This window comes from Triticum urartu, chromosome 5A (genome assembly GCF_056163025.1).
Source record: "Triticum urartu cultivar PI428250 chromosome 5A, HENAU_Tu73, whole genome shotgun sequence".
NCBI lineage: Eukaryota > Viridiplantae > Streptophyta > Magnoliopsida > Poales > Poaceae > Triticum > Triticum urartu.
The window spans coordinates 43,823,979-43,850,172 of NC_141877.1; the positions used below are offsets into that span (position 1 = coordinate 43,823,979).

The 26,194-nt window shown below is 51.1% G+C and overlaps 2 protein-coding genes and 1 pseudogene across 2 annotated transcripts; all 3 read left to right on the plus strand.

Moving 5' to 3' along the window:
- Positions 1-13,995: 13,995 nt before the first annotated feature.
- Positions 13,996-14,967, plus strand: LOC147967872 (uncharacterized). Its single transcript, XM_087523291.1, has one exon. It carries the CDS (start codon positions 13,996-13,998, stop codon positions 14,965-14,967), a length of 972 nt encoding a protein of 323 aa, XP_087379417.1.
- Positions 14,968-19,002: 4,035 nt separating this feature from the next.
- LOC125506708 (wall-associated receptor kinase 5-like) lies at positions 19,003-19,997 on the plus strand (annotated as a pseudogene).
- Positions 19,998-24,167: 4,170 nt separating this feature from the next.
- LOC147967873 (uncharacterized) lies at positions 24,168-25,902 on the plus strand. The gene is made up of 3 exons (XM_087522574.1): positions 24,168-24,231; positions 24,344-24,534; positions 24,619-25,902. Exons 2-3 carry the CDS (start codon positions 24,391-24,393, stop codon positions 24,886-24,888), a joined length of 414 nt encoding a protein of 137 aa, XP_087378700.1. The 5' UTR covers positions 24,168-24,231; positions 24,344-24,390; the 3' UTR covers positions 24,889-25,902.
- The last annotated feature ends 292 nt before the right edge of the window (positions 25,903-26,194 follow it).

Below are 26,194 nucleotides of genomic sequence, written 5' to 3' on the forward strand. Positions count from 1 at the left end.
ATGCATAATGTCAGTCCGATTAGAAGTTGAATATTGATGGGACCATCAGCCTGGCTGCAAAGGCGTCTAAATCGAATATCTAGGTCCAAACAGGTATTGAAAGGTCCCGAAATAAACTAACAGGAGTTGAATTGATAGGATTTAATTTTGATCACAATCCCTGAGGATTGCACTGATAAAGGCGCCTAATTTTATATTCCTCACAAAAGATACGAAAACAAGGGCCTATAAATTCTTGCAATGATATAGATTATATAATATTGTTTTTTGTGATAGCTTTCAATAATTACTATAGTTGCATAAGGCTGGTCGTAATGGTAGTATCATAATTAGTATTATGCATGCCAACTAGGCAATTTTGATAAGGTGTCATACTATTAAATGAAGAAAGAGAGGGTGGAGTATCATATCATGATACCGTATCATAATAAATGCTATGCTACTTTGTGTCATACATGGCAATAAATAGAGTACTACATGATACTAATATGTGATACTATGCATTAGGGAGGTAGTATTATACACTAGTATCATATGGATGATACTAGTATATGATACTCCCCATTACAACTAGCCTAAGAAATTCGCAACCAATGCTATTCTATGTAGGTAGGTTATAGGTGGTGTTTACCTGAGTGATATGACGTACATGATAGAAGAGGACTAGATATATTTTTGTACAAACAGATATGTACAAAAATCAGTAATTTAGTAAAAGTAGACTTCACACTGGGTGGGATTAATAGTTGACTAGGACAAACCACCACCTACTACCTGGTTAGTTAATTTTTTGGCAGACATATATCAGCTTGTTTCAAAAAAAGAAGGAAAAAAAGTTGGGTATATCAATCATTAAATGTTGAGTATGTTATTAGTGCATGTATATTGACTAGGCCCATCTCTTTAGTTTTGTTTTATAGATTGAGGTAGAGGCCTCATCTTGTATTTATATATACCATGCACATTGCATCGAATCAATACATCTTACAATTACAACATCCTATATGGTATCAGTTTTTAGGTTCTAACCTAGCCTTCCGCTGCCGACGCCGCCGCGCGCCACCCGTGTCGCCGCCGCCGCTGCCGCTCGATCTCCCCTGCCGCCGCCCATCCACTCGGCCGCCGCAACCCCGCGCGATTCCGCACGCCCGTGCCGCGCCACGATCCCGCGCTCGATCCCTGCATCGCCAGCCGCGCCACTTCCTGCATCGCTAGCCGTCTCATCCCTGCATCGCCATCCGCGCTGCTTCCTGCATCGCTAGCCGCACCTCGCTTTCCTTCATCGCCGTATTGCGCCAACCGCTAGCCACCAAGCCTGCTCGCTCGCCTGCTTCTCCCATCACATCTCCCGAAGCCGAGCCACCTGCCGCCCACGCCCGATCCCACGCCTGCCGCTACACCCGAGTCAACCGAGTCGCCCGCACCATCCCGTTTCCGCTATGTCGTCCATCACCTCCTCCGCGTCCACCAACTCCAACTCATTCGCCGACGCCAACCCTCCGGACGTCAACGACATCCGCAAACTCAACATCTTCGAGCGGGTGCCGGTTCGTCTCTCCCAGGCGGACTCCTCCTATCATGCGTGGAAGACGTATTTCATCTCATGGACCACGTGGACGGCACTGTCGACTCCAGCCTCGTTCCTGAGTTTCATGGCTAGTCCATCATCGACACCACGATCATCCGCTGGTTTTTCCTCACCATCACGCCCGACCTCTTCCACACGGTCGTGATGGACGGTGATGATGCTTGCGCCGTGTGGACCAAGCTGAACGGGCTCTTCACCGACAACAAGCTCCAGCGTCGTATTTTTCTGCAGCAAGAGTTCTTTGGGTGTCATCAGGACAACACCTCCATCGACGACTATTGTCACCGCCTTAAGACTCTCGCCGATGAGCTACGCGATATTGGCGCCAAGGTTGATGATGACCTCCTTCTCAGCACGCTCACCGCCGGGCTCAACGAGGATTTCGGCAATGCCGCGCGAAACCTCAGCCTCATCCCCAACCCGTTCTTCGCCAAGTTCGTTGCGTACCTCCGCTTGGAGGAGGGGCGGATGAAGCGGGTGAAGATGCACGCCATCCACACCGCTCTCGCCGTCGGCACCACCCGCGGCGGGCCTCCGGCGCCTCCCGCTGCCCCGACGCCCCAGCAGCGTCATCAGGCGCCTTTCCCGGTGCCCCAGCAGCCGGGGCTCCTGCCACTGTCGTACGGCCCGCCCGTGCCCCCCGCTCCTCCCGCTGAAAAGCGCCGCGGGGGCCGGCGTGGTGGCCGCCACGGCGGTCAGCAGCAGCAGCAGCCGCCGCAAGCTGGCCAGCAGCAACAACAGTTTCAGACGCCACAACAGTTCTAGGTGCCGCCACCATGGCCCTCCGGCTACAACCCCTGAACCGGTGTCATCCATGCGTACACCATGCCGGTTCCACGGGCTCCTGCACCGACACTTCCCGTGCCGTGCCCACCGGCGCACCAGGCGTACTACGCGGCTCGGCAGCCGTACGGAGGATACCCACCATCGCAGATAAATGGCGCCTACGGTCTCCCTGCGGCCCCGTCATCGGCCCTGCCACCGGCACCTTGGGATCCGACACTCCTCGCCGCGCTGCACGCTGCGCCTACACCGACCAACTACACTGGAGGCGGTGATTGGTACATGGACACCGGGGCTACGGCTCACATGTTTGCTCATCCTGGTAATCTTGCCTCCTTCACTCCTGTCACCACCGACCGCCGCATCATTGTCGGCGACGGTTCCACACTACCTATCACACATGTCGGGCACACTTCTTTTCCTTCCACTTCTATGCCTATTACTTTGTCTAACATACTTGTGTCACCTCATCTTATTAAGAATCTTATTTCCGTTCGTTGTTTAACTCGTGAAAATCCTGTTACTGTTGAATTTGACGGGCTTGGTTTTTGTGTTAAGGACGCGCGAACCAGGATGGTACTTCACCGATGTGACAGCCTCGACGAGCTCTATCCGGTGCATCCGTCGTCCACCTCCACCATCGCACCGGTTGCTCTCTCCGCCGGCGTCGATCTCTGGCACGCTCGTTTGGGTCATCCCAACCCCGTCACATTTCGTCATATTCTTAGGAGTTTCAGTTTCAGTTGTAATAAGATAGAGGATAACACCTGTCATGCCTGTCGTGTCGGCAAACATGTTCGCCTTCCATTTAATAACTCCACCACCATAGCTTCTTTTCCTTTTCAGTTGATTCATAGCGATGTGTGGACCTCTCCAGTTCCTAGTAATTCGGGCTATTTGTATTATCTGGTTATTCTTGATGATTATTCTCACTATGTGTGGACGTTTCCTTTACGACGAAAGTCGGATGCACTCTCCACTTTGTCGGCCTTTTACTCCTATGTCAGCACGTTGTTTGGGCGTCCCATCCTTACTCTTCAGACTGACAATGGAAAAGAGTTCGACAATCTTGCTTTCCGCACTTTTCTGTCGCACCACGGCACAGTTTTTCGTCTCACATGCCCGTATACTTCACAGCAGAACGGTCGAGCCAAACGCGTCCTTCGCACTCTGAACGACTGCGTTCAGACGCTCCTGTTCCACGCTAATGTGCCGCCTCATTTCTGGCCGGATGCACTCGCTACTGCTTCACTTCTCCTTAACCTTCGCCCTTGCCGCCCACGGTGGAACTATGCACCTCACCATCTTCTCTTCGGTACGCCCCCATCTTATGATGACTTGCGTATTTTCGGGTGCCTTTGCTATCCTAGCACTGCGGACTCCGCTCCTCACAAACTCGCACCTCGTTCTGTCGCTTGCATCTTCATCGGCTATCCTTCCAACTCCAAGGGATATCGGTGCTACGATCCCGTCTCCCACCGTGTGTTCACTTCCTGGCACATTTACTTTGATGAGCATGTGTTTCCATTTCAGCAGGTACCTCCGGCTGTTCCTCCCGCCACCGGTGACGCGGGCTCCTCGACGCCGCTCCCAGGGCGGTCGCGCGCCTCTCTTGGCCCGCCCCTGGCTTTGAGGCGCGCACCCCGCATGCGGCGCCTCCTACAGCCGCGGCACCGGCCTCCGCGCCCCCCGGCACCCGCGGCCCCCTCGGCGCCCCCGGCGCCCACGGACTCCTCGGCGCCCCCGGCGCCTGCGGCCCCCCTGGCACCCACGGTTCCCCCGGTGCCCGCAGCCCCCCTGGCGCCTGTGGCCGGTCCGGTCACCCGCGCCCGTACGGGCATATTTCGCCTGAGCTCGCGCTACGCCTCGATGACTACGTCCATGCGGCGTCCACCTCTAAGCCATCGCCGTTGCCGTCCTCCGTTCGAGCCGCTCTTTGTGACCCGCTCTGGATGGCTGCGATGCAAGAGGAATTTGACGCCTTGTTGCGCAACCGGACGTGGCAGCTTGTTCCCCGTCCCCGGCACGCCAACGTGATTACCGGGAAGTGGGTCTTCAAACACAAGCTCCGTCCTGATGGTACCCTTGATCGCTACAAAGTGCGCTGGGTCGTTCGTGGCTTCCGACAGCGTGCTGGCATCGACTTCACCGACACCTTCGCTCCGGTCGTCAAGCCCGACACGATACGCACGGTTCTCCACCTTGCGGTCTCCCGTGCTTGGCCGGTGCACCAGATGGACGTCTCCAACGCCTTCCTCCATGGTCACCTCGAGGAGCAGGTCTTCTGCCAGCAGCCCACCGGGTTTTTTGATCCGACGCTTCTCGACCACGTGTGCCTACTTTCGCGGTCCTTATACGGACTCAAGCAGGCTCCGCGCGCTTGGTACCAGCGCATCGCGGCGTTTCTCCACCAGCTTGGGTTCCGCTCTACCCGCTCGGACACCTCGCTCTTCGTCTATCATCAGGGCTCTGACACGGCCTACTTACTGCTCTATGTCGATGACATCATCCTGACGGCATGTACGGCTGGTCTCCTCAGTCAGCTCACGACTCGTCTTTGCGCTAAGTTCGTCATCAAGGACTTGGGTCCTTTGCACTACTTCCTCGGTGTCGAGGTGGTGCGCTGTCCGGATGGCTTCTTTCTTCATCAGCAGAAGTACGCCCACGAGCTCCTGGAGCGCGCCGACATGCTTAACTACAAGCCCGCCGCTACGCCTGTTGATATGAAGGCCAAGCTTTCTGCCACGGATGGTTCTCCTGCTTCGGATGTTGCTTTCTATCGGTCTATCGTTGGTGCTCTCCAGTACCTCACCCTGACTCGACCGGAGATCCAGTATGCCGTGCAGCAGGTGTGTCTTCATATGCATGCTCCTCGAGATGTTCACTGGGCTGCCGTCAAGCGGATTCTCCGCTATATCTGTGGCACTATGGATCTTGGCGTCATGCTTCATGCCTCCGCCGACACCACCCTCACCGCCTACTCCGATGCAGACTGGGCAGGCTGCCCTGACACTCTCGCTCCACTTCAGGCTATTGTGTCTACCTTGGACCCTCACTTATCTCGTGGTCGTCCAAGCGGCAGCCTACGGTCTCTCGTTCCAGTGCTGAGCTGAGTATCGTGTGGTGGCCAACGCCATCGCCGAGTGTTCGTGGCTTCGTCAGCTGCTTCAGGAGCTCTTTTGTCCTGTTGACCGTGCCACGGTGGTCTACTGCGACAATGTCTCGGCGGTCTACCTCTCCGCTAACCCGGTACATCATCGACGGACCAAGCATATTGAGTTGGATATTCATTTTGTTCGGGAACAGGTGGCCCTTGGCCATATTCGTGTTTTACACGTCCCTACTTCCCAACAATTTGCCGATATCATGACCAAGGGCTTGCCTACGGCGTCATTTGAGGAGTTCCGGTCCAGTCTTTGCGTCAGCCGTGGTGCCGCTTCGACTGCCGGGGGGGGGGGGGGTGTTGAGTATGTTATTTGTGCATGTATATTGACTAGGCCCACCTCTCTAGTTTTGTTGTATAGATTGAGGTAGAGGCCTCACCTTGTACTTATATATACCGTGCACATTGCACCGAATCAATACATCATGCAATTACAACATCCTATATTAAACTTCAACTTGTATTGGCATTGTATTTTCTTTTATAGGAGCCGGCTGCATCATGTGCCAAGTCAAATTGCTTCTAACATGAGAAAAGCTCGGGTGATCGACAGTCCTACACAACCTCGCCAAATGAAGCAAGCTAGCCATGCATCCAACCTTGCAGCAACAAGGATCAACACTGGTCCTAGTATCCTTCCTGAAACTAATTGTCTTCTTCTTGGATTGGCACCCACTGTGGGTCGCGCTGCCAGGCTGCCCTGACAAATGCGGCGATGTGGCCATCCCTTACCCTTTTGGCATCGGCGCGCAATGCACTGCGGTTAGCCTCAACAGCTTCTTCAACCTCGACTGCAAAAACACCTCTCACCAGCTACAGCCGATGGTGGGGGGCCCGGGCGACGTGGCTATCAGCGTCGCCGACATCTCGCTGGAGCTTGGAGAGATACGGGTGCTCATCCCCGTCAGCTACATCTGCTTTACATCAAGTGTCGAATCGGCAACCACCACCATGTTGTTCAGCCTGCGCGACACGCCGTTCCTCCCATCCCCAAGGCGCAACACAATCGCTTCACCGTAATTGGCTGCAACACCCTTGGGCTCCTTGGCGGTAGCCGTGGGGACATGGTCCGGTATCTCGCCGGTTGCTACTCCTACTGCGAAGACATCACGTTGTTGCTGTTAGACGTGTATTGTCACTTGTCCGTATATCCCTAATGTATAAGGGTTTCTCTGCACTTTGCTATACATGTATATGTACTGACCTCTGGCCCTCAATGAAGATAAATTGCTCATTTTATAATATGGTATCAGATGCTAGGTTTACCTCTCTCCCGCACGATGCAACTCCGTGCGTGCTCCACCCTCATCGCCGCTGCTGCTAGTCCCCATTCCTAGCAACGTGACGTATCCCGCTTATCCTTGCCCTGCTTCGTCGCCAGCAGGACGTCTAGCGGCATCCCCCTCGTCCTCGCCTGGATCCGCCGGCTGCCCGGCCCTCTCTTGCCTAGCCGCCGCCGGCTGGATCTCTTCTACCCTGCTGCTGCTCGACCCTCTCCTGCCCGGTCGCCGCCCGGCCCCTCTGGTTCTGCCCCCGCCCGGCTCGGCCTCCGTTTCTGCCCGGCTTCTGGCTCTGCCTCCCTCCGGCTCGATCTCTACTTCTGGATCGACCGGCTGGTCGCCGCCACTGCCCTCTTGCCTCGCTCGCTCTTCGCTTGCATCGGGCTCGCTCCGCTTCTGGATCGAGCGGCTCGTCTGCTCGCGTTTTGGGCTCGAGTGCGCCTTGGCCCGATCTAGATCGGGCCCCTTCTGTCTATTGACCAAAAAAAGGGAGTGAGATAAAAAGGGGATATCTCAGTATGTCATCTTCAGGCTATGTGGTTGTTCCTTGATGCTCGGTGATTTTTGATGGCACCAACTATGCCGAGTTTGTAAGCTTCATGCGCATTCATATGCGTGGTCTTCTTCTGTGGGGTGTTTTTTCTAGCGAGATCCCCTGTCCACCATGCCCTGTTGCGCCCGTCGCCCCAATCCCACCGGTGCCGCCGGTCCTTGCTGCTGATACTTCTCAAGCTGACCGGGATGCTGCCAAGGCACTGGATGATGCTGTGGTTGATGCTTGTGATCAGCAGGTATCCGCTTATTTCGATGCCCTCTCTGTGTACCGGGATGATCTGTCTGCTTACACTCAGTGGTGCAATGATGATGCTCGAGCTGCTGCTGTTCTCACTGCGAGTTTCCTCCCTCAGTTTGCTTCCGAGTTCATGGGACTTGGCACAGTTGTAGCGATGTGGTCTTATCTCTGTCAGCGCTATCAGCCCTCTGGTGATGCTCTCTACCTCTCTGTGGTGCGTCAGGAGCACGCACTCCAGCAAGGTGATTCTTCTGTTGATGAGTTCTATTCACAGTGCTCTGCCATCTGGCGCCAGCTTGACTCTCTTCGGACAGTTGTTTGTGGAGCCTGTCGTTGCTGTCAGACTACTCGGTCTGATCTGGAGTTTCAGCGGGTCCATGAGTTCTTATCTCACCTCCGGTCTGAGTTTGAGCCTCGCCGTGCTCACTTGCTTGCTCGTGGTCGTGTTCCTATCTCCGAGATACTTGCCGAGCTTCGTGCTGAGGAGACCCGCCTTCGCTCTGCTGGGTTGCTTCTGGTTCCGTCAGTACTGGCCGCTCGGGCTCCTGCCTCGTCTGCTCGCCTCACTACTCCGCCGCTCCTGCATACTCCTCTAGGGGAGGGTGAGCCGTCCTCCTTATGCTGAGAAGGGCACGTTGCGCCGTGACACTGTCTGTGGTTACTGCTTCCGGCCAGGTCACCCAGAGTCTGATTGTCGCCAGAAGAAGCGAGACCAGAGGCGCTCCTCCTTCAGCGGGACTCTTGTATCTTCCTCGACTCCGTCACTCACTGACCATGACATTGTTCGCCTCAAGCGTCTTCTTGCTTCCTCAGGCTCCTCGTCGACTGCTTCTGCTACTGCTGTGACTGCATCCCCTTCCTCACCATCACCGGCATCTACACAGTCAGGTACATCTTCGTGGGTTCTGGACTCTGGAGCCTCCTTTCATATGTCTTCTGATTCTTCCACGTTGTTTTCTCTTCGACCTCTTGATTCGCCTGTTAATGTTCTTACTGCCGATGGCACATCTCTTCCCGTTGCTAGTCGTGGTATTCTTTCCACTCCATCTTTTTCTATTTCGAGTGTTTCACATGTTCCTCGCCTTACCATGAATCTTTTTTCCGCTGCCTAACGTACTGATTCTGGTTGTCGTGTCATTCTTGATACCGACTCTTGCTCCATTCAGGATCGTCGCACCAAGGCTTTGGTTGGTGCTGGCCCTCGGCGCCGTGAGTCAGCGGGCCTTTGGGAGGTTGACTGGCTTTGTGTTCCTTCCGCTGCCACCACTTCTGCCAGCTCTCATGCTCTTGCTGCCTCTTCGTCTGCGTCCTTCCATCAGTGGCATCATCGCCTTGGTCACATCTGTGGCTCTCGCTTGTCTTCGTTAATTCGTCAGGGCCTCTTAGGGTCTGTATCTGGAGATGTCTCCTTACATTGTAATGGTTGCAGACTTGGCAAACAGACTCAATTACCTTATCCTACTAGTGAATCTGTATCTCAACGTCCTTTTGACTTAGTTCATTCTGATGTCTGGGGTCCTGCTCCCTTTGATTCGAAAGGTGGTCATCGCTACTATGTTTTGTTTATTGATGATTTCTCTCGCTACACTTGGCTCTACTTCATGAAATCTCGTAGCAAGGTTCTCCCTATATACAAACGTTTGGCTGTCATGGTTCACACCTAGTTTGCCATGCCCATTCGTACTTTTCGTGCTGACTCCGCTGGAGAGTATATCTCTCAGCTGTTGCGTGGTTTTCTCGCGGAACAGGGTACTCTTGTCCAGTTCTCTTGTCCTGGTGCTCATGCTCAGAATGACGTTGCCAAACGAAAGCATCATCATTTGCTTGAGACGGCTTGTGTGCTGATGATTGCTACTTCCCTTCCACCCCATTTTTGGGCTGAGGCTATTTCTGCATCCACCTATCTCATCAACATTCAGCCATCTTCTGCTCTGCAGGGTGGTATTCCTATGGAGTGTCTCACTGGTCGCTCTCCTGACTACTCAGCTCTTCGTATGTTTGGATGCGTGTGCTATGTTCTTCTTGCCCCCTGAGAACGCACCAAACTGACTGCTCAGTCGGTTGAGTGTGTTTTCCTTAGCTACGGTGACGAGCACAAGGGATATCGATGTTGGGATCCTGTGGGTCGTCGCTTGCGCATCTCGCGTGATGTGACTTTTGGTGAGTCTCGTTCTTACTACCCACGTTCTTCTTCCTCGAGTCTCTCTGTGGATGACCTTTCTTTCCATCTCCTTCCTGATGCATCCTGCTCTGTGCCTTATGTGTCACCTCTTCCTCCGGTACCTCTCATTCCTTCAAACTCACCACCGACCCCGTCTTCTCCATCCTCCTCCTCCACTTCTCCACCATCATCTCCAGTCCGTCGCCCTCTCTCACCATTTCCTCTCCACTATACTCGCCGATATCGTACTGAGGATGTCTCCTCTGACGAGCCTTCCACCTCTGGTGCACCTCCTCTCATGCCTCCCCCGGTTCACAACCTCCATGCTCGGCCTCGCCCCCGCCTGATCGCTACTCCCCTGATCGGTACGGTCTCTCTGTTATTACTGAGCCCACTTCCTATCGGACTGCCATGACTTAGCCTGAATGGCAGCTTGCGATGGCTAAAGAGCTTGCTGCACTTGAGCGCTCTGGCACATGGGATCTGGTTCCCCTTCCTTTCGATGTCCGTCCCATCACCTGCAAGTGGGTCTACAAGGTTAAGACTCGCTCCGATGGTTCTCTTGAGCGCTACAAAGCTCGTCTTATGGCCCGTGGTTTTCAGCAGGAGCAGGGGCGAGATTATGATGAGACATTCGCTCCTGTGGCCCACATGACCACTGTCCGCACTCTTCTTGCTGTAGCTTCTGTTCGTCGGTGGTCTATCTCTCAACTTGATGTTCAGAACGCTTTTCTCAATGGCGAGTTGCGTGAGGAGGTTTTTATGCAGCCACCACCGGGGTACTATGCTCCTGATGGTATGGTCTGTAGACTTCGCCGCTCCCTATATGGTCTCAAACAGGCCCCTCGCGCCTGGTTTGAGCGTTTCGCCTCTGTGGTGACTGCGGCTGGTTTCTTGCCCAGTGATCATGATCCTGCATTGTTTGTTCACACGTCTCCTTGTGGTCGGACTCTTCTCCTTCTCTATGTTGATGACATGATCATCACTGGTGACGACTCTGAGTACATTGCCTTTGTTAAGGCTCGCCTTCGAGACCAGTTCCTCATGACTGATCTTGGTCCACTTTGCTATTTTCTTGGGATTGAGATCTCCTCGACCCCTGATGGCTTCTACATCTTCCAAGAAAAATATATTCAGGATCTTCTTGCTCGCGCTGCTCTTGGTGATGAGCGCACAGTTGTCACTCCTATGGAGCTCAACGTTCAGCTTCGTGCATCTGATGGTGACCCTCTTCCTAATCCCACTCGCTATCGTCACCTCGTTGGCAGCCTTGTCTATCTTGCTGTTACGTGTCATGACATCCCCTATCCTGTCCACATCCTGAGTCAGTTCGTTTCAGCTCCCACCTCTGTCCACTATAGTCACCTCCTCCGTGTTCTACGATATCTTTGTGGCACGATCTCTCAGCGCCTTTTTTCCCCGCTCCAGCTCTCTTGAGCTCCAGGCCTACTCTAATGCTACCTGGGCTAGTGATCCCTCTGATCGACGCTCGCTGTTTGCTTACTGTGTCTTTCTTGATGGCTCTCTTATTGCCTGGAAGACAAAGAAACAGACTGCAGTTTCTCGCTCGAGCACAGAGGCTGAGTTGCGAGCCATGGCTATGTTGACGGCTGAGGTGATCTGGTTACGGTGGTTACTTGACGACTTTGGTGTGTCTGCTACTACCTCAACTCCTCTCCTGTCCGACAGTACCGGTGCTATCAGTATTGCGCGTGACCCGGTGAAGCATGAGCTCACCAAGCACATAGGTGTGGATGCCCACTTTGTGCGTGCTGCTGTGCAGGATCAGACTCTTGCTCTTCACTATGTGCCTTCCGAGTTACAGTTGGCGGACTTCTTCACCAAGGCACAAACTCGAGCGCAGCATGGTTTTCTTCTCTCCAAACTCAGTGTTGTTGATCCACCATGAGTTTGAGGGGGGGGTGTTAGATGTGTATTGTCACTTGTCTGCATATCCCCAGTGTATAAGGGGTTCTCTGCACTTTGCCACACATGTATATGTACTGGCCTCTGGCCCTCAGTGAAGATAAGTTGCTCATTTTATAACAGTTGCGAGGCATCCATCCTCCATCCCAACCATCCTCACCGCCTTGAATGTGACGTTCCCATCCATCCTTACTTGCACTCGTCGACATCTTGCACAATCCTGCACGGGGATGTCAAATCGGCCAACATTCTTCTGGACAATTAGTGCAATGCCAAGGTTGCAGACTTTGGAGCGTCAGCACTCAAGTCCATGGATGAAAACTCGTTCATCATGCTCGTCCAGGGAACCCTCGGGTATCTTGACCCCGAAAGCTTCATCAGCCACCTTCTCACTGACAAGAGTGACGTCTACAGCTTTGGGGTCGTTCTCCTGGAACTGAAAGAGGGCTCTGTATGCCGATAACTCTTCCAATGAAAAGAAATCCTTGACCCATAATTTTCTCCTTATGTTTCACCAGCGCAAGCACCGGACAATGCTGGACTCTGAGATTGCAGACGATGCTGTTGCCACGGTGGTTGTTGAGAAGCTTGCTGTCCTCGCCGTGCACTGCCTGAGCACGAAAGGAGACGACAGGCTGACGATGAAGGAAGTAGCAGAACGCCTGCAGGTGCTTTGGAGACACCAAATACATGCAGCCAGTAATGGCGAGAATGGTTGTGGCTTTGATAGCAACTTTGGAGCATCACCGTCGTCAGTCGTTCTCCCTTTGGATGAGATGACAGACGGTAGCTTGGAGATGCGCAAACTGGTGCTGGCCGTGTAACTGCTTGTATCGTTTGTATGGATAATTACTCTGTTTGAAGGATTTAATTAGAAAGAATATGTTACTTTGGAATTTCAAACATATTTATGATTTTTCTGCAATAAAGTAGCAAGAGGGAGCAGTGCCTATCTTACATGAAATCAGCATACATACATTAAATCTCAGTTGAGTTACAGTGCTGGACCCAAAAAGGTACAATTTGGATCACTAGTTTTTTTTTCTAGCAAAGTTTCAGCATATATTCAGCTAGTAATTACTGGTTATTATGCTGATAATTATCAGATACTGGTATCTTTTTGCAATATCTCCGTCCAGTACTAGTTTGATTCTCTCCATGCTCTGGTATTTGATCCTGTCTGAAATGGCAGTCGTTGATAATCCTCCTTGTATTTGATTTTGTGACTAGCTGCATCTGTATTCACCTCAACATTTGTAGGTGCTCTGCAACTTCTTTCAATGTTGGCCTCTCTTGTCCACCTGGGCTCAGGCAAAGCATGGTGAATTCAGATAGTTTACAGAGCACTACCATTACTTCATCTTCTATTATTTAGTAGTCCAGCATATTGCTAAGCTTGTTCAGGTGGAACATCTAGATGGAAGTGTGACATAGTAATTTCTTTCCATTAAAAGCATCATTGTATATAGCCTTCTTTCTATATACATCACTTTTGTCAGTAAGGTGATGACTGCCAAGTCTCAGGGCCAAGGTAGCCAAGAGTCTCTTGGATAAACATGATGAAATCATCTCTATCTAGGGACTTCACTGATGCTCCAAAATCTGCAACTTTTGCACTGTGTCATCATTCAGTGGTATATTGAGTGATTTGACATCCCTGTGGATAATTGTGCGAGAAGTTGATGAAACATAAGCATGGCCTCTGCTGACTGCATAGCCATTTTCAGTTGAAGTGCCAACGGGATTAGTGATTTGTGATCATTGTAATGAAGGAACTCAAAGAGGGTACACCATTTGATATGAATTCATACACCAACATAGGTACATCTACCTCCAAGCAGCAACAGAGTAACCTCGCCATGTTCCTATGGTTAATCTGCAACAATGTTTAGAGCAACTCCAATGGGGTGACCCATTCGTCCGCCCGCGTCCGTTTTGGGTCGGCGCGGACAAAAGTGGCGGCCCAACGCGCCGACCCAAACTCAAATCGTGTCCGCCCGGCGTCTGCGCCGACCCACTTCCGGCCCAAAATTGCGCCTGGAATGCGTCGGCGCGGACGCGAAGCGGACGCGCCGCGCGTCTCCTCGCCGTCCGCCGCGTCCCCACCTGGCGGCTGTCCAACTACCACGGTCAACATAATTTATGACGACCGCCCACCTTAGGCCCACGCGTCAGCGACGGCGGTCGTCCTTTTTTAAGCCGGGCGTGCGGCAGGGCCGTCCTCATCCACTACCACTCGCCCCCCGTTCCCATCTGGCCACCCCTGCCCCCACGCCGGCGACAACCCTAGCCACCGCCAGCATGGGTTTCTTCTCCGGCGTCGGCAGCAGCCGCAAGGGCAAAGCCCCCGCCCGCCATTCCCCCTCCCTCCCCGCCCTCCCCGCGCCGGCGCGCGCTCCCCGGCAGAGGCAGCGCATCAACGTGCCGGTGCACCAGGCCGAGTGGCACTGGCACCACCGCGTGCCTCTGCCGTACCCAGACGTGACGCTGCCGCACGACTGGCATTTGGATCCGGAGAGGATCCCAGTGCCGGCGGCGCCGCGGACAGCCAGGGCCCATGCGGAGGAGGTGCGACGCCGGCGTGCGTTGCTGAGCGAGGAGCAGCACGCCGACCCGCGCTTCGCCGTCGACTCGCTCAACTGGGCTCGATGGTTCGCCATCGAGCACGAGGAGGCGAGGCGACGCAGCATCCGCGGCGTCGACCACAGCCTGCCGCCGCCCGCGCTCGTCGTCCACGACGAGGACCAGGAGGCCGAGGCCGCCTACCCGGCGGCCATCAAGGAGAGCGAGGAGGAGGAGCGGTGGAGGGAGGCGGATGAGGCGGCTTTTGAGGCTGCCATGGCGGAGGCCATGGCCCTCTCCGCGGCGGGCGACTGCGTCGTGCCGCCGGTGGCCCCGCCGTCCCCGCCCAAAGCCGAGCCGGAGGAGCCGGCCTACATCGAGCGCTACTCCTGGACCGGAGTAGTCCGCGAGTGGGTCATCGCTCCGGCGATCTGGCTCGGGGCGACAGAGAAGCAGGAGGCGGCCTACCTCGACCACTGGCGCCGCGTTCGGCTTGCCGAGGACCGCCGGGAGAGCCAGCGCCTGCAGATGCTCGAGCGCGAGGCCGAAGAGGAGGCGCGCCAGGCCCAGGCAGCGGTGGCGCGGGCAGCGGCGGCAAAGCCCGACATCACCGCCGTCTGGAACACGGCGTTCCCCTGGGCCGGCCCTGCGCCGACGTTGATCGACCTCACCGGTCCCGACGCAGGCGCCGCCGCCGCCGAGGACGCCTAGGGCAGCACGTCTTCTAGTTTTTAGTATTTTAATTAATGTAATGTGGACTTTCGCCGGCCTTCGTGGCCGGCTTTTATGTTTAATTAAATGCATGTATTTATTTTCAAAATGCTTACAATACTTTTTTTGGCGCGCCGATGAAATGGGTCGGGTCAGCGTTGGACGCTCGCGCCGACCCAAACACAGCGCCGGACATTTGTGTCCGCTGGGCCGACCCAAACGGACAAAAAGCGGACAAAAGCGCCGTCCGTTTGGGTCGGCCCGTTGGAGTTGCTCTTATGGCAACTTTGTCATCATCTTTATGTCAACTTCTTTGTCATCATTTACAAAACATTCTCTGCAGTCGTATTGATTACCATGGACTTCTTTATGGCAACTTCTTTGTCATCATCTAAAGTTGGAGACTTGGTAGTTAGGAGTACTTTCCTATGGCACTGTCTTTTCTTTTGTGGTGGATGTGTCACTATCTTTCCAACTTGCTAACTTAAAGCCAATGCCATCTCATGTTTCTTTGTTGCTATGTCATTGTGAACAGCAGATGACAAAGTCTGGTGCTGATGCATCAGATATTATTATTTACAGTTGTTTTGCATGATTGTTGATTAACCATTTCATGGGTGAGATCAGTGTTAACTGGAAAGCTCTTCCCTAAAATCTGTATTTGTTTAGTTTCATCCAGAAAACTGCCAAATAAAACGCGTCCTCATAGCTGGAAATCAAAATGTTTAGTAAGAAACTTAAATTAGCTAGTTTGCTTAATCCTTTGTATCGAGAAGTTCCTCTGAGATTTATGAAAAGATGCTAGAGTTGCTTATAATCTGGAGAAATCTTCATCAGTTTGTATTAATATTAGCGTTCAGAGTTGAAAGTCATAACATGCAGCAAAGTTTTGATTAATTCACTTGCGTGTTTTTATTGAAAATTTCGATTAGTTCACTTGGGTCTCACAACTGGAAAAAGGATGACATATTTGCTTACAATCTGGAAAAGTTTTCACTAGTTTATAGGTTATTCATATGCTGGTTAAAGTATAACTCTTTTTATCGTCCCACATGTCAGCATATGTCATATGCTTTGTTAGACACTGCAATTTGGAACTTTCTTCTGCAATAATAAACTAGATGGAAGTACTACTCGGACAACTAGTAAAGTCAAGATAGCTAGCCAGCAACAGTTTGAAGTGCATAGCTGGACTGAAATGCAAATCTTTTACTTTTCAATGTTCATCTTAATTGACTGTTTTCACAGGCATTAGTTCTATGTTGTTGTGGCAGGAAGAAACGATGATCCATGGACTGCTTACGTGCATGCTAACAAGTGTGAGCCTGGTTTCAGTTCAAATAGAAATCAAAAAATCTTGTCTACAATCTGTGATCATGCATGGGAGCATCAGTCATCAGACCTGGTTCCAGACCATCCTATCTAGGTCCAAACAGGTAATGGAAGGTCCTCACGTAGTCACGTAAGCTACTGAGAGTTAAATTCGGAGCCTGTGATTTTTTCGCTATTCTTGAGAAGTGAACAGGTCAAGGTGTCTAATTTTATATTTCCAGACAAAATAGTATGAAAAATAGAAGGGCCTGTAAATTCTCACATCGGTAGAGATTAGAGACTAGTTTTTGTGGCAGCTTTCAGTAACAACTATAGTTGTATAACAAATTCACCTTGAAGACTTTAGAGCTATGCAAGTAGGTCTTACAGCGTACAGATATACAACTAATTAATGCTATTCTATTTCTGAATACAATGGTATATTTTGACATGTAGCTGCTCCGTGGTGTTTATCTTAGTTATATGATGGACATGTTAGAAGTTAACTTTTTGTGTGTGTGTGTGCAAAGTGCAAACAGGTACATGTACATTCAGTAATTCAGTATTATAGTATTATGCTAGCCGGAAACTCGAAGCCCCTCCCCCCCGCCCCCTCCCCCCGCGCCGTCTCTCCCCAGGGCGGCTCGGGCGGCGGCGCCCCCTCCCCCGGCAACCCACCCTTCCTCTCTTCCCCCCCTCCTCGCCGCCGCCAATAGCCCCCGCCGGGCAAAGCCCGCGCGGATCTGGCGGCGGCGGGCTGCCGTTCCTCGTGTGGCGCGCTCACGGGCTGGGGGAGCCCCGTGTGGCGGCGACCGGCGTGGCGTGACTCCGGCGCGCGGCGGTTCATCTGGTGGAGGCTGGGGACGGTGGTGTGGAGGCGCTCGCTGCTCCCTCCCGGTGGCCTCTGCCGGCGCGTTCCTGGTGGGGGGCGGTGTGGGCAGGCTGGATCCGGCTAGATTTGGCCTGCGGTGGACTGGATCTGGTCATGTGTGGCGGCGGGCTGCAGTGGACCTTGCTCTGTGGTGGTGCAGGAAGCAGTGTATCGCGGTCTACCGGTGCTTCTCGAAGGCGGTCTGCTCACTTGGGCGAAAGCCTCTGCTCTGACCGGAGCCGGCGATGGTGACGCCCGCGGGTGTCGCTTACCTCCTTGGAGGCGTCACTGTCAAGGTGACTTTCCCTTCGAAGCTCCAGGGAAAACCCTTGTTCCTGGTCCTTCCGGAACGGTCGATGGCGGCGCATTTTTGCGTCGCAATCCTTCTTGAAGGCATCGATTTGGTGGATTTGTGTGGTCGCTGCTCTTTGCGGGTCGGATGGTGGTGGTGGTGCGACTGGCTGGGGTCGACGGTGGTGTGGTCGGTGTCGGTGAGGAGGTGCTGCTTTGCCTACGACTTCTTGGCTTGACCATTCGTTGGAGTGGTTCGATTCTTCCATCAGAAGCCGGGTTAGCGGGGTGGGATCCTCTCTGGACCACCTCGTTCCTGTACGACACCTCTCCCCTCTACGGGGTGTTGTTGGGTGGTGACCAGACGGCCAACGTTCAAGGCTCTCCTTGATTGGTCAGATGAAGATGGAAGTTGAGACCTCGGGGGAATCCCCTATCCCAGGTCCTCCTGGTGCGGATGATGGCGGCGCATCCGACGTCGCGGCCCTTATTGAAGGCATCATCTCGGGGTCTGCTTGGTTGACGTGTGGGTGTTGCTGCAGGGATGTTGGTGGTAGGTGGTGCGACCGGTTGGGTCGACGGTGGTATGTGTTCGTCTGTGGTGGTGTTCGTCGGTGTCGCCCCGTTTGCTGTGCATGCTCAAGACCTCCATGGCTACCGTTGTGGTGCAGCGAGCTTCGTGCTCTTGGCGTTGTCCCGGTTCATCTTTGCTCAATGATGCCGCAAGTTTCCTCCCCAACTTGCTAATCGTTTCCGACTCTTTATGGCGGAGTTCCCCGTCAAGGTTCGTGCTAGTCACTCGTTGATGTGGATGCTCCTCTATTGCGCGCTCGGTACGCACGCCGGTGTGGTGCGTTAGGCCGCTTGTCAAGTCTTGGTATTGTGACCCCTCGACGACTCCCCTCATCTACTTGTGCCTCTCGTGGTGATGTTCTTCGGGTTGCTAGCTAGGCGTGCCTTGTCTTGGGCGTCTTTTGTTTTGGTTTCTCTTCTTTTACCCTCTCTTGTACGGTTTTCGGCCCGGTTTTCCTCATAAACAGGGTCTAATTGTCTAGGTTTTCGATCCGATTTTCCTTATAAACCGGATCAATCTCATGGCATTAAGGCCACTTTGAAATATATTCAGGTGGGGAGCCTTCCCCCCCCCCACCCCCCCCCCCCCCCCCCGGTTGACCATTTCAAAAAAAAAGTATTATGCTACAACACGCGTCTAGACTTGCTTGAGTGGGACGACTAAGACAAAGTCTTACCTCCTTGCTAGTTAGCATGTTCTATATCAATGCATCTGACTTATAACATGAGAGTTATGGGCATTAAGCTAAGTCTTTAGCTCACCGTCGAAGGAACTTGTAAGTAGACTTACATCAGTTGCTGACATTTGTACGCGTTTATAGGAGTCCACTACATTATATGGCAAGGCACGATTCATTTCATATAAGGAAAAGCTCAGGGGCTCAGCAGTCGGCACACTCACACAAAATCCCCAAATTAAGCAAGTGATGGCGCGATCCATGCATCCAACACCGGTCCCAGTGTTCTTTCTAGAGCTAGTCTTCTTGGTGATGGCATTGGCACCCGCTGTGGGTGGCACCACATCGCTGGCGCTACCTGGGTGCCCTGAAAAGTGCGGCGACGTGCTCATCCCTTACCCCTTCGGCATCGGGGCGCAGTGCGCCTCAGTCAGCCTCAACAGCTTCTTCAATCTCGACTGTAGAAATGCCTCTTATCCGCCACGACCGACGGTGGGGGCCCCGGCCGGCATGGCTGTAGACGTCGTTGATATCTCACTTGAGCGTGGTGAGATGCGGGTGCTATTCCCGATCAGCTACATCTGCTTCACATCAAGTGCCGTGGTTTTTTTTCGAAAAGGGGGACTCCCCGGCCTCTGCATCAGAACGATGCATACAGCCATATTTATTATAAAATAAAGTGGTTCAATAATGTCTTGCAGTCCCCAACAAAATGAAAAGCTGGCTCACGAAGAGCAATAAAAACAAAAAAATGCCCAAAAGCCACAACCGGCTGACAAAATATAGATAGGTAAACTAATCGTCAATCCTATTACATCGAATGCCGTGGTATCAGCCACCAACAACGGCACTGTGTGGTTCAACCTGCAGGACACACCGTTCATCCCATCCCCTGGGCGCAACCACTTCACAGTCATTGGCTGCAACACCCTGGGGCTCGTTGGCGGCTTCTTTGGGAACAACAGCATGTACCTTGCCGGCTGCTATTCCTACTGCGATGGTGCCAGCGGTGCGTCCCAAGACGGATCCCCGTGCACCGGGACAGGCTGCTGTGAGGTGTCCATCCTGACCAACCTCACCGCCATCGGGCTGGCCTTCTCGACTAACAGTAGCAGTGTGTGGGGATTCAACCCATGTTTCTACGCCATGACCTTGTCGGAAAGCTTGGGTTCATCAACAAGAGGGCGAAGAATGGTGCACCTATCATCGTGAACTGGGCGGTCAGAAATGGGTCGTGCCTTGAGCCAGGAAACTATGCTTGTGAAAGGCCGCCAGGATGGTTTGAAGAGCAGACACTTCAGCTTTGATAGGGTTCACGAACAGGGCAGCGTCGTCTGCGTAAAGGCTGATTCTGACAGATGCAGTGTGATGGTTGATTGGGCTGAGAATATGTTCCTCCGTAGCTTTGTCAAGAATTCTCTGTAGTGGATCGATGGCTAGCAAGAACAGCAACGGCGAAAGTGGGTCACCCTATCTCAGGCCTTGGCGATGCAGAAAAGGTGTACCAGGAGCACCATTTAGGATGATCCGCGAAGAGGTAGAGGCAAGTGAGATAGCTATCAGATCTCGGAATCTCTGGCTGAATCCCACATGCTTCAAAACATCGAGAAGATAATCCCACTTGACCGAATCGAAAGCTTTTGCAATATCTAGCTTCAGGAATAAGGTGGGTTTCTTTGCAAGGTGTAGATTCTGTATGAGGTTTTGGACATAAAGAAAATTCTCTTGAATACTTCTTCCCCTTAAGAAAGCACTCTGGCTAGCAGCATACCCAATTGGGTGTGAAGACCAGGTTATTGATGAGGTTCTAGCTGACTTCGAGGGCGAAACCAGCTCCTTACCATGCAAGTACCTTGGGCTACCTTTGAGTATTCGCAAGCTTCGCAGGGTGGATTTTCAAATGCTCATTGATAAAGTTGCAGCAAAGCTTGCGGGCTGAAAGGGCAAATTACTTAACAAGAAGGGGCGGCTGGCCCTTATCAATTCTGTGTTAACCTCCTTGACAACATACTATCTGACCATTTTTACGCCATCCAAATGGGTTGTAAAGAGGATTGACAAACTTCGAAGAAGCTTCCTGTGGAAAGGAGAAGAAGAGGCCAAAGGAGGCCAATGTGCGGTCAATTGGCAACAAGTCTGCTCCCCCAAAAAGCTTGGGGGTCTTGGAGTCAAAAATCTCATTTTTTACAGCAGATCCTTGAGGTTAAGGTGGGCTTGGTACTCTTGGAAATACCCCAACAGGCCTTGGGTTGGATCGCAACTCCCTTGCACTTGTACTGACATGCAGCTTTTCAACACCTCCACAACTGTCAAGCTCGGCTACGGTCAAAGGGCCAAGTTTTGGAGTAGTACGTGGTTAAGTGGAACAGCTCCTAAGGACATTGCCCCAAACCTCCACAAGCTTGCAAGGAGGAAAAATTCTTCTGTGGCTGCTGCTCTCCACCAAGGCCGCTGGATGAAAGGAATCGAACGTCTTAGCACCACTGAAGACCTGCTTTCTTTTATTGACCTGTGGCACCGGATTCAAGGGATTACTCTTTTGGATCAACCAGACGACATTGAATGGAGATGGAACGACAGCAAAACGTACACTGTTGCAACTGCCTATGATGCCCAATTCATCGGAACCATTGCGAAGCCAGAGTTAAATGCCATTTGGAAAGCAAAGGTGGAGGGAAAAATCAAATTTTTTGCTTGGCTGCTAGCTCAAAATAGACTGCCAACTGCTGATCGTCTCCGTGCGAGAGGATGTGAACACAATGACACCTGCTCCCTCTGTGATCAAACGATTGAGACTGCCGCCCACCTGATCAGTTCCTGCCCTTTTGCAAAGGAAGTGTGGCAAAAGATTATTGTCATCCTCCCTAACTGTCAAGATACAAACAACCTTGCCGTTCACCTCTACCACATCCTGGGGGAGAAGCTTTGCCTACGGGCAACAAAACAAGGCAGCAGCTGCGCTTTTCTTCGCCTGGAACATCTGGAACGAGCGAAACCGAAGAATCTTTCAAAACCTTTCTTCAACTGCTGATATGGTGGCTTGCTTAGTCAGGTCTGACTTAACATACCTGGACTTGGCTTTTTCGAGGCCTCTAGCTATGTAATTCTGTTCTTTTTCTCTTTTTGTCTGCCCTAGGGCTTCAGACTTCTCTCTTGTAAATTCCTAATCTATAATGAAAAGGCAGAGCACCTGCCATTAGCCCTCAAAAAAACTATGCTTGTGTTAGTGCAAACAGTTACTGTGAGAGTGCGAGCAATGGACCTGGGTACTTGTGCTAGTGCTCCCTGGGGTATGGGGGCAACGCCTACCTCAACAATGGCTGTCAAGGTAACTACTGAAGGAGTACCTGTTGTTCATATATATAGCAAGCAGTTTGACTTACCGGATCATATTGGGGGGGGGGGGGGGGGGGGGGGGGGGGGTACTGAAGCAAAAGTGTTTTAATATAGGTGACTAGGTGTACCTTTCTTCTTCCTTTTCATTTTGTGACAGCAAGACAGATGTAGCTAGGAGTACATATACATATGTTTATGTCTAGCTTCGACGAAAAAAAAGCCACACAAGGTCTTACTTCTTTTGCGAAATAATTCTTGTATTACTAAATAATTAGCGTCTACAACCATGTCTGATGTCCAAGACCTTCTCTGGACCAGATCTAAGATCATTTACTGGAGTAGTTCGTAGTGGTTCGGATGAGAGATTGGGCAGTCTTTTAGTTCATAGGGGTTTGGATGAGAGATTGGGCAGTCGTATGGATGTCGCGATGAGCAATGTGTGTTCCCTTTCCACTTTTGATGACATTTTGTGGCACCGAATGGTTGTTTCGTTATCCAGTACGGCTTGAATGAATTTTGGTTCGAATTTGACGGATCCGGTTGCCCTTTCTTATTGGTCTAGAGACCTCTGCTTAATTACACGGACTGTTTGCTGAACTTTTGGTCTTGCTTGTGCTAATTTCGTTCCTGCATGCATCAGTACTGTTTAAGATGGATCAGATTGCATCTAGATTACTTCAGACTTTTACTCTGAATCTTGCCGTGCATGCATGGGAATGTCGTTCAGCTGGTAAGATTCTGTTGAAGTTTGAACCGCATGTGTGTTTGAACCTTATAGGATTCCCCAAACTCGCTGCATCAATCGTTTTGTGCTTGTTCTGTTAAGATGTACTAAAGTGAGTTAGCAGATGATCATTTTTTCTTCCTTTTTTGAATAATCTATGATGATCCTTTCCCCAGATGATCGAGAATGCAGATAATCTTGTGATGGTTTGATCTGTAGTATCTACGTGTATTTCAGTTTGCTGTGGTCATCATTATCATCTGCATATTCTGTGTTTTGCACCATGGGTTATGCAGAGCAATTGTCATACAGGGTATGAAGCTAACTGGAAATATTTTATACCCCCCTACGGTGATCATCGTGTTTGTGTTCTGTTAAGACGTAGATTGGATTGGATGATCCTGTGATGGCTTGACCTGCAGGTTCTTTGTTACTTCAGTTTGGTATGGCCACCACTGTGTCAATTTTGCTCCATCGATTTTTTTTTCCGGGTCATATGTGAGGGGTTAATTCGCTAGGTTCTTGATTTTCTTGCTGGATGTCGACATGTTTCATGTATTGAGAATTTCAGACTTTTGACTAATTTGTTTTTCATATGCTCAGAACAAATTAAACAGTGACTGTCACACATTCTTAACGCAACTAGTTGGCCACGTAGGCTCGGCTAGTCCAACAACATTTGGTCAAGTGTTGCTTTTTTAGAGGAAAGCTAATCCGTGCAGACAAGCGGGTCTCTCTTGTCAAATTAAAGGAAAAGAAGGAAAACCCATTTACTTGCCAAATTAAATAAAAGAAGGAAAAGTCACAGCAAATGGTTTGGGATTGTTGTCCTCGTCTAGAAATTAGAAAAAGTGTGGAAGGAGAGAGCTCTCTAGAGGAGGATGATGCCTTGAAAACTTGCGGGGATGGATAGCACATGATGCCACATCACTTTATGCCTTGGAAAAAACACGCGGGGTTGGATAGCACATGATGCCTCATCACTTTATGCTTTGGTAAAAACTTACGGGTTGGAAAACACACGATGTCTCATCACTTTATGCTTTGGTAAAAACTTACGGGTTGGAAAACACACGATGCCTCACCACTTTATACTTTGGTAAAAACTTACGGGTTGGAAAACACATGATGCCTCACCACTTTATGCCTTAGCGAAGGCATGTCATCAACCTGTTTTATTTTTTAACAAGGATCACGCTGAATTTTGTAGACCTTTGAAGCCCCATCTTCCTTTCTAGCCTGAGAAAGAAGATATATAGTGAATAAATGGGCTTGTAATAACAGAGAGAACTTAATTGATGACGCGTGTCTCGCTTCGACACTTCGGCGGGCCCACACGGCGTCGCTTTGCTTGGCTCCAATCGCTTCGGCTTGTTAAGAGGCTCCACATGCAGCCGCCTCCAATTAGCTCCTTCAACACGACCCTCTCACATAGCTATAGGGAGCAGGGGACGGAAGCACCTTCAACATCTCCAGCGACGGTGAGTCACTCCCCTCTCTCTGTTCCATGCCGGACATCTTGCTAACTTTGTCTTTCGTCGTCTGTCTCCCCTCCGTCTCCTTTTTCTAATCGTGTGCTCTTGTCCTAGCTAGCTAGCTAGCTACCTTGGATCCATCGAGTCCCAAGGGCTGGATCCACCATGGACGTCGACGGCGAGACCATGGCCAAGAAGAAGATCCCGGTCCCGGATGTTGCCCGGCTGGTCAGCGCTTGGGCGCTCCTCACCGCCGGCGTCTTCCTCACCTCCTTCGCCCTCGCCTACCACCACGTCCCCTGCGACATGGTAACAACTAAATACCACCCGTCTACGTTACGTATTGGATGCTTGGCATTCCGACCGATCCATCCATCATATTCTTTCATGCAGTGCGTCCAGCCGACGGACATTTCCGGGATGGTGTCCTGCGCTGCGTCTCAGGCGGCCGCGGCCGCGCTGGCGCTGCTGCTCCCAGGCCGCCACCGCTGCGTCCGCCGTGCCCTCGCCTACCTCGTGCTCACGCTAGCCATCGTCGTCCACTTTGTCCTTATGATGGCTGCCGAGTCCCACAACATTGTCATGATCTACTGGACCATCTTCTTCATGGCGGGCGACTACGCCAGCGTCCTGGCCCTCATGTTGGGAGGTGAGGAAGATTGAGGACCCATTAGTTGAGCTCTTTAGATGAGGCACCCATGACTGAGACTGACTGACGAGTAGTACGTAGGCATTGATGAGTGGTTCTAGCCTTCTAGGAGCTTATGCTGTGATGATCGATCGAGTGCTGTATTAATCTAGCTAGTAGTGTACTGTATTCTGTTAACCGGGTAGATATCCCTCATCGACTAGTACTTGGTTTCGACTCCTGAAACATGGCAGAGCGCCTGCCTTTTATCGTCCAAAAATTTAAAAAGGTGTAAACTGGACGATCCTGTGGTGCTTTAATCTGTTAGCTGTTTTATTTATGTTGTATGCTTCAGTTTGGTATGCTCAGCACTCTGTACATGATTGATCAACTTCAGAATATATATGCTGGTTTTAGCCTGTAATCGCGCTCTCATGCATGCATGCATGTGTTTTTCAGACAAGGAAGGGAAGTGCAGAGTAAAACCTTCAGATTACACTGATGCATGTACACCAGCCCGCTCTTCATTTTGGCTGCACAAAGACCAAAGTTGCTTCTGTCTATTGTTTACAAGTGCTAATTCTGCTATATATATTCCGGTTCCGGTGCCATTACGCTTATGTTTGAGTTTTTTCCTGGATCAACAAGGAGGAGCTCCCGGCTCCATTGCTCAAAAAGAAGCCTGAATAACAGATTTACATGTTCGACTTGCAGAATCACACATGTATGTTTACCTCAAAAAAGAAAAAAACATGTATGTTCTTCCATGTACTATTCAAGCTCTGAATTTCAGACAACAATGCCCACATGTTCAAGTACAGGAATATGGACTGCTACGCTCAAACCGCACCTGTGACAGTTCTTGAACTCAGTGGACTGCACACATCCTGGATCCTCACATTACCAACCAACCAAGATGACACAAAAACTTGCTAGCACACGCTACACATGCATACATCAGCTGCATGGATCTACTTTTCATGTCCCAACTATGTAATAATTTGACAATTTATTTGTTGCCATGTATCTCAGCAATCAGATGCTTAGTGTAGCAGCAACAGATTGTATTACTATTAATTTGCTATTTTCTGCACACATTTAAATTAAAAGTTTGGTGGGTGGGTTTATACAAAAAATGTTCAACATTTACAAAATTAAAGAATTTTTAAAAATAGATTACTTATTTTAAAAATTCACAGTTTCAGATAAATGTTTCACATACATGTTATGATGCAATTTTGAGTGAAATTTCAGATCATTTTATTATTTATTCTGTAACATCTCAGTTTATTTCAGAAAATTTTCAAATGAAATTTAAAATTTAAATGAATTTGAATTATA